Genomic DNA, 8,597 nt, shown 5'->3' on the forward strand with positions numbered 1-8,597 from the left:
AATGTCTTCGTAGTCTGTCTGCTCGGTGTGTCTGAGAACGGGTATGGAACCTCAGGGTAAGACCGTGCTTGAAGTCATGGTTTGAGGCTGTTTGGAAATGGGAAGCACTGGTACAGAGCCCCTCTCCCACTCCCAAGGCTCTAAGTTTTAAGCCCTCCCTGGGTTTTAAGAGATGATGAAGACCAGAGACCGACCATCAAGGCGGTGAGGGGGGAGAGGAAGCCTAAAAGACTGATCACACTTTGAGTGGTTTTGTTGGAAAATTTGTCCCCATTCTCTGCTCTAATTCCTTGGAGAGGAGTGTTAATCCTTTTCTAGACAGTTCCAAACTGACTGTGCATTTTTTTTTTTTTTTTTTTTTTTGCCCAAAGTTCTGGTCGAACCATTCCCTGCCAAACCACAGTGTCTGGGGTGTGTACCGCGTGGGGAGGGTGCTGTTCTGGGAAGATGCTGAGCTCATGGGCCCAGTGAGTTCCCCGCTTTCATGGTGGTTTTTTGTAGTTTTCTGGGTTTTATTTTATTTGTTTTATTTAATTTTTTGGTCAGAGGCTCATGGAATGTTCTCTGTGTATCTCTTTACCCACGAAATCCCTGGAGCTAACAGGGTGTCTCTCATCCAGTAGTTCTGAACCCGTGATTTTCTCTGCAGGAGACACTCAGCAATGTCCAGAGACCATTCTGAGGGTCACTACGGGGAGTAGGTGCTGTGGGGACATGGTGGGTGGAGACCAGGGATGTTGATAAATATCCCACAGTGCACAGAGCAGCCATGGCGCTGTAGTTAACCTTCAGTGTGATAGTCATAGGGCAGGTACATGAGATAAACTGCCCTGAACCAATGGGGCATTCCTGATTGTCCCTGTCCCCGAATATCTGTGGGTATCGGTGACCTTTGATAGATGGGGGTGGGGGAGCCCAGAGTGTCAGTGGGGCCAGAGCTAAGAAGCCCAGAGGTGACCACATAGCACCTAGGGCAGTGGAAAGAACAGAGCAGTGCCCAGGAGCCTGTGCTGTGAATTTGGGCAGCTTCCCTGGAGTCCTGGACCTACCACTTCCTAGCTGTGTGACCTTGGGTTAGTCATTTCATCCCTCGGAGCCTCAGGTTGCACCTGTGCAAAGTTGAGGTGATAAAGACAGCAACCACTCTAGGGTTCCTGGGGAATCGAGTGAATGTGTGTCCTCAGGGGTCCAGTACCTGACATGAAGCAGGAATTCCGTAGTACTCGCTACCATTTCCCCCCGGCAAATACTCCGGGACCTTGCGTTTGGACTGGAGCCTGACCCCCAGCAGTTGTCCCCAGTTGGGACATCGGCCCGCAGTGCTGTCACCTAAGCCCATGTGGGACTCCTCCCCCTGCAGCTCATCCTCCCTGTCCGCATGCCGCCTCCCTTTCTCCCTGCCCAAGGCCATCTGCCCCAGTGGGTTCCCAGATTCACTGCCTGCCCAGCCCTGCTTCCTCTTCGCCCTCCAGGAGCGGTCCTCTCTGCTCGGCTCCTTCCTTCTCCGCTCCTTCGTCGCCGTGCTGCCTGGATTCTAATGGGGGCAGCTTCCTTGGCATGTCGTGCTGTGTCTGAAAAAAACTGGAAGGAAACCTTTAGAACTCATCAAGGGCCACTGTTTGCAAGCATTTGGCTTTTGAGCAGAGGGACTCGGTTGAGAAAGGAAATGTCAGAATGTCTCGTGTGTATGTGCATGTGTGTATGGACAGACACATACATGTGTCTATGGAAACAGCTATTTGATCAGCATGGGCTCTGACTGGAGAAGGAGTATTTTCCCCACCCCCACTTTTGCCCAAGAGTCACCCACTCGATGGTGTCCTCATCTGCCTCACTGCCGCGGATCCCTGACGTGCTCAAGTGGTGCTAGGAGTCCGTTTTACAGAGGAACGGAGATCAGAAAGAAGATAGGGCCTATTCTTTATTCCCCTGCCTGTCACCTTTGGCCCTGTTCACTGGGCACAGGCTGACCTGAGGCAGGGCTTGGAAAGAGTGGACAAGACCCAGGCGGGAGCCTGGAGAGCAGGTGCTCTGAGGTTCTGATTCCAAGTCAGGAGGGCCCGTCCTATGCTCCATAAGCCGGTCCTGACTTCTCTTAGAGCCTGTTGCACATCTGTACAACTGGGCTAATCATCACTGCCTGTCTCACTGGGCTGGCGAGAGGACCAGGCGAGGGTGAGCTTGGCCTGGCGAAGGGCAGTCCTGAGACCATAGGCAGGACGGAGGTGACCTCAATACCTCTGATCGCCAAAATCCATGCCTCATGGGGGCCAGAAGGGGGACTCGCTTTACCTTGGAGCAGACCTCTGAGATAAGTTGTATCTCCCCCACTGGAAAGATGAAGAAACTCAGTTCAAAGAGTTGAGTCATTCCTCCAAGTTGTCACAGAGCCGGAAAGCGATAGAACTGGGCATTGCATCCCACATCTGGTGGGAGACCTTTCTGTCATCCCCCACTCATGCAACAGGGTCTGTTTGTTTAACATAAGAGCTGGCATGGAGTAAGTACGAGATAATGGTGGTCACCGCTCGCGATATTTCAGACTTTCATTAGGGTGCAACTTTATATTTTTCTCCAGGGACCAAAGCGGATGTCGGACGCCCAAGTGCAAACAGACCCCGTATCCATCGGACCGGTTGGCAAATCCAAGTAAACAAATCACTACAGTTCCCACCAAGTTGTCCTGCCAGCGAGAAGTCTGCTCCCTGCTCCATTCCCTCCCCTAGCCCACTCCCGTGTACATAGTTCTCTTTTAATGGCCATCATTTCCAATGAAATTCTGCCTACAAATTAAGCCTGAGCTGTTGTATATTGAGGTGTATTATTTACGTCTCTGGTCCAATCTTTTCCCGGAAGGAGTCGTCAAGATGGTTTAGCCGCTGAACCAGTCAGGTCGGGAGACTTCACCGTTGCCAGGCAGGGGTGGAGCGGGCGGAGGAAGGCTTTCCGAGTAAGTTATGTGAAATGGCAGAGGCAAGTAAGTTGCAGAAGAAGAATGCCGGCTCGAAGGAATTAAGCTTTGTAGGAAATACGCGTTCATCCTCTACACTCAAAGAGGAGAGACAAAAATCCTTTAAGTTCACATTTCTGGGAGGGACAGCATGGGCTCGGGGGGGGGGGGGGGGGGGCGGGGGTTGCCAATTTCCTGGAATGGAATGTGTGGGGAATGAAAAAGGAATGAATAGGCGTTGCTTGTCGAATAGGGTCCTTGAAAGTTATTGATGAGAAAGGGAAAGATTGGCCGCAGAGGGTTCGAAATGATTGGGGGAAACAGTTGCTTTTTGAAACTCAGTGAGGAGGGCAAGGATTACAACTTCAAAAAAAGAAACAAAACAAAAAAAAAAAAGCAGAACTTGAGTGAATGAAGTTGCAAGTCTACTTTGCAACACAAGGGGGCACTGAGGTCTCCATTTTAATCCTGCATCCCGGAGCCCTAACAAAGATTCGGTCTCTGCGATCTCACATTATTAATGCTTCTCAGATGGCGGAGGGGCTTGCTTCATCTGTTCTGTCTGACACTTATCTCAAGTCTGTCTGTAATTTCCTAATGTTCTCAGGATGTTTTCTGATAAAACCCTCCCCATAACCCCAGTTAATAAAAATTTCTGGAAGATTATTCAAATACCCGAGGTTTTCTTAATACGTGTACAGAGGAGTAAATAGGACCGTGAGTCTATTAAAATGTAATTCAACGTAGCATATGATTGACTGATACCATGTATACTGTATCTTTTTTTTCTGATTTAATAAAAAAATACATTTACATCTAAAGCATCTTTTAATTTTCAACTTTTAAAGCAGGGCTCTTGTACTCTCTGAGACAGCTTTCTTGTCCACAGAGTAACATCAGTCTTCTTCCTCCATCTTGTCCTGCCTCCCAGATGCTCCTAGATTTCCGTGTGTATGGGCACGTGCCCATAGAAATGGGTGCACATATATTTGCATAGATACACGGGCACTTATATAAAAGCACCGCCTGAGCCCAGGCTGCCTAGAGCAGAGCCTGAGGCAGAGATTCCAGAGTCTGTGATAAACCCGAGGAGGACTTGGGGTGGAGAGAGGAAGCCACCCACAGGGCAGGGAGGTTGCTGAAGGAGGATCGGCCTCAGCTGGAGTTGAGTTTCATCCTGAGCCCCTAGGTGGCGCTGGAGCATGACTTGCACCTTCCACTCAGTTCGACCTTGAGCCAAGGGGAGCCGGCCCTTGTACCCTCGCTGCTGAGTTCCCACACACCCTGGGAAGTGGTGCGACAGGCAAGGTGCTCCCACTGCGCTGGGAAGTGGGAAGCTAGAGGCTGTGTGCCTGGGCCATGTCCACTATAGATAGGCACATGATATGCAGATAATGTGTTTGCATCGAGGTAGGGAACAGTCCATACATATAAATGTACTTTACATACAGAAGTGGAGAATGTATGTCCACATCCATACTCAACATATTACATACAAGAATAAATGAATGCACATTCACATGCATACGCACACAAATAGATCCGCAGATACACGCTAGCTTGTAAAAATCCATTAGACAATGATCTGACGTAAACATTGAATACGGTCTTCTGACAAGTTTTCGCATTAAGTAAATAAAACCATGGCTTTGGCAAAAGAAAAAAAAAAAGACATTTGGAAAAGGTGTTCAGGAAAACGATGGTATCCCTGAAAAACCAGATGTGGGGGGCCCGTTGCGGCAGGGGGTCTGCTAGCGCTCCCAGCTTGGAAGGCCCAAGGCTAGGTTTCAGATAAAGATCAGAGGCCCTTTCTTTAGCTTCTTCAGACCTGCTGCTCAAACCTTGGGGATCAGTGTCTGTGGCTCACTCAGCTGAGAATGACTTCATGCCACTTCTGGTCTGAATGCTTAACTTGGCATGCATCAGGAAAAAAATCCTTTGGGGAAGCCCTTACTGGCAGGGTGACTTTCCTCCACCAGCACCATCAGGGAGCATGGGCTGATTCAAGAAAACAGGCAGCTGCTTATTTCTTTGTCCCCGAGCACCAGGGGGGGTTGCCTTGTGTGACCTTTGGTGAGCTCTGGGCCATACTAGTCCATTGAGAAAGGTGACAGTTTCATTTGCAAGTTTCACCTCACTGGGCACAGGGGCTTTTGGCCCTGATGAGAAACGCCTCCAGGCAGGACTGAGTCACTAAATGCAGAAGAAGCCCTCCCATCCCCCAACTCCCCGGGGCCCGGGGTGGGGGGGGGGAGTATTTTTAAAAATATTTTCAATGATGTTCTTTGCTGAGAACCTCTCTGCACAGCCAACACTTTCTGTAACGGTTCCATAGTGCCCTGGCCAAAAAAGAGAGCAAGCTTTTAATGAAATTGCTTAGGGTTGTCATAGTTGTTGTTGCTGTTTTTAAAGGCAAGAAAACTTAAGCCAGAGCAGACTCAGACAATGACTTATCTGGGGGGTTGGAAAGCTAGCTGTAGCCTCAGAACCATGATAAACCCTCATTTTCAAGTTTTGAGGGTTTGTTGTTTGTTTGATTTTGTTTTGTTTTGTTTTTTTTTTAGCTGGGAGCTCATTCCTGATGCATTTACTTACAGTCAATACTAATTTCCATGCCTCCCGCTGAACTCCTGTTAAAAAAAAAAAAAAAAAAAAAAAAAAGAGCGAGCAGAAACTCCCCCAAGTGAGCTCTGCAAAGCTCTTGAGTCTCAAAAGCCTCCAGGGGAGTTCCTCCAGGGACTGAAGTTCCTCCAAATATGGAGCCCAGAAAGGCCACTTGCAGCTGAAAGGGAATTCTGGCCTACGGGAGGGGGCCCGGGGGCCTTGTTTAAAATTTACAAACTCATTTATTCATTTATTTTTTATTTTTAGGTGCACAGGGAAGGGTGTCTTCTCCAGTGTCAAGAAGAAGTGGCCCTTCCAAGAATTGAGCTTTTGAGCTGAACCGGCCGCCCCTGGGGGGAGAAGCAAAAACAAAACAAAAACAAAACGCTGCTTTCCAGTTCCCGCGGATGGTGACTTTTGGACTGATATCCATAAAAGCATCCATTCAAAAGCACGCTTGTACTCAGCAGCCCGTGAGGTCCCTCGCGAATTCATCGTCTAGGGAAGGGGAGGCATACCTCCAGAAATGCCCAAAAGGAAGGGAAAAGGAGAAAGAAAGTTAAGTTCTTCGGCTTTGGTTGCATCCCCCTGCCCTTTAAGCAAATTATCTGGGATTTCGACACACACACACACACACACACACACACACACACACTCTTGAGCTGGACTGCCCTTATTTGTTTGCAAACGGTCCAGATGCAAGGGGGCCCCATTAAATGAGACTCCAAGAGCCTGGAATTTATGGCCTGTTAGTTCCTTCGCACAGTGCCTGCCCACCCCCCACCCCTCCACCCCCGCGCCTCCCCAGAAGGGAGCTCATTTCCACAACCCGGGCCTGACAAATGTCATTTCTTATGTCAAACACTCCCATGTGGATCTTAAACCCTAAACAAGAAAATCAACTAGCCTTCCTGCTGTAAAGAACATTTTGGAAAGGAAAACAGTTTCAGAGATCGACTCACCCAAGTTGCAGGCAGAGGACACGGGCTTTGCAGAATGGTAAGGAAGGTAAGGGCTGGTTTTAACCGGCCTCCCAAGCTCCCTTTTGAAGCCTTCTTAAAAGGCCGTTGCACCGTGAGTAGAAATCAGCCTCCTCCACGGTCTAGATCTTCCTCACTCCATCACTGAACACACGGTGCCCCTGGCCCACTGGAAATTACGGGCTCCATTAGGGAGAAAAGAAATTACTTACTGAGCAGCAAATTCTGTAAATTTGTAATTCAGATCTTAGTGCAGGCCTGAAAGCCGGTAGGGATCTAGCCCTATGCATAAATTGGTGTTCTGGAGAGCTTAACCCTCACGGCTCTCTCCCCCCCACCCCCCACCCCGCCCCCAGAAAGCTGCTCATTTTAGTATCCCCCTCCCCTGGCCCTTTAATTGGCCAAAGCAGACATCGGGTGCGGATTTCACAGATGTAAAGATAACTATAAAATGCCTCACATTCTTGCCCTTAGCAATTTATAGAACACTTTCTGAATACGTCGTCTAATTCAAAGCTGTGTACCTCTAACTGAACTTAATTGCCACCTTTGTTGTATTTTATTACGAGGGCACAGGGACGCACGCACCTGTATGTCTTTTCTCTCTCTCTCTCTCCAAAGGAGCAGTTCTTGACAAAATGGCCCCCAGCTGCTTTTCTGGCAATGTTTGCCATTGAAGGAGCTCATGGCTTAAGGGAAGGACTCTCCTTGGAGGATGTTTTGTTGAAATCTGGCCACATGGGGGAGTTCTAGGACCTAGGGTGCAACTATCATCTCCAGCCAAGCCCTATTCCCTCACTCCCTAACCGGGAGGTTGGGCCAAAAAAGCTCTTAAGAATGTGTTTGTTGATTGTCTTCTAGAAAGCAGTCAAATTTAATGAGGAGAACTAGAACAAGAGGGGGCCAGCCTGGGCAAGTCAACTGCCTTCCATGATTCCCAGTTGGTCAGACCAAGACAAAGTCCGGTTGGTTGGTTCTTCCATTCTTAGCAGCTTAGGGTTGGAAGAAGCTTAAGGAAGGACAGTGTGATTGTAAACTATTTAGGTTGGTGTCATGGCCAAGCATTGATTTACGTTCCCCTCACCGGCTCTTCATGCTCCATAACATAGCCTTACCTTTCACGTCTCTGCACCCAACTTGCAGGCAAGGGACTTAACGTTGCTCTCAGTTTCCTCCTAAACAATGGGACAGTAATTGTGCCTACTTCGTGGAGCCAGTGGCTGGCACATCATAAGCGCTTTGTAAAGGAGAGCTATTATGTCATAGGGAAACTTCAGCATCATAGCAGAAAACTCCTACTTCAATTGGCTAGTTAAAATCGTAATAACTATAGAGAGATTTATCATGTCATTGAACAGATGTTATATCACAGCCTGGCTCTGATTCTCCAGACTCTCCCCTGCCCTGTTCCGTGGGCTGACTTCACCTAAGATCAGTGCCAGTGCAAGGCTACAGTTCCGGACAAGGGGATTATGGGATTACCATAATCAGTTTTGATTTATCCTTTTGGCAAAATCAATTATTTAGAGGCAACTACAATGATGCAATAAATAGCAAGGCAATTTTTGACATCAGTGTCTTTAAAGTTAGCAGTTCCTCAGACCAGCTGTGGAAGCACCCCCCCACCCCCTCCAAAACAGGGCCCTTAGACTGCGAGCTCATCAACGTCGGGGACTTTCTTGTCTGTGTCCCTCACTGCTCTGTCATGAATATTTAGCACAATGTCTGGACACAGTAGATGCTCAACAAATCTTGGCTGAATGGTTGTATTAGTAGAAATTCTGTGGCCACATCCACTGGTGAGGGGTTGCCTTATGCTCTAGTATGAGTTTATCTCAGCACCAAGTGGTCAGCCACTTTAATCAGACATCCACCCCCCCTCCAGTTGCCTCGCCTAGTGGTTCTCAGGGTGTGGCCAATCAGCTTTGGCATCGCCTGAGAACTAATTAGACATGAGAATTCCCAAGCCCGACTCCAGACCCACTGGATCAAAAACTCAAGGTGGAGCCCAGTAATGTGTGTTTCAGCAAACCCTCCAGGCAGTTCTGAGGCAGACAATTTGA

At 48.6% G+C, this 8,597-nt stretch overlaps 1 protein-coding gene across 9 annotated transcripts in view; it reads left to right on the forward strand.

Annotated features, from left to right (window-relative positions):
- BCAS1 (brain enriched myelin associated protein 1) overlaps positions 1-2,800 on the forward strand; it is a 92,262-nt gene extending 89,462 nt beyond the window's left edge. For all 9 annotated transcript variants that reach the window (XM_059133042.1, XM_059133043.1, XM_059133045.1 and 6 more), the window contains one exon: positions 2,579-2,800. In XM_059133042.1, the coding sequence (XP_058989025.1) occupies positions 2,579-2,653 (75 nt within the window). In that variant the 3' untranslated portion in view covers positions 2,654-2,800. The remainder of the gene's footprint in view (positions 1-2,578) is intronic.
- The last annotated feature ends 5,797 nt before the right edge of the window (positions 2,801-8,597 follow it).

The sequence above is a fragment of the Mustela lutreola genome, chromosome 9, assembly GCF_030435805.1.
Source record: "Mustela lutreola isolate mMusLut2 chromosome 9, mMusLut2.pri, whole genome shotgun sequence".
NCBI classification, from domain to species: Eukaryota; Metazoa; Chordata; class Mammalia; order Carnivora; family Mustelidae; genus Mustela; species Mustela lutreola.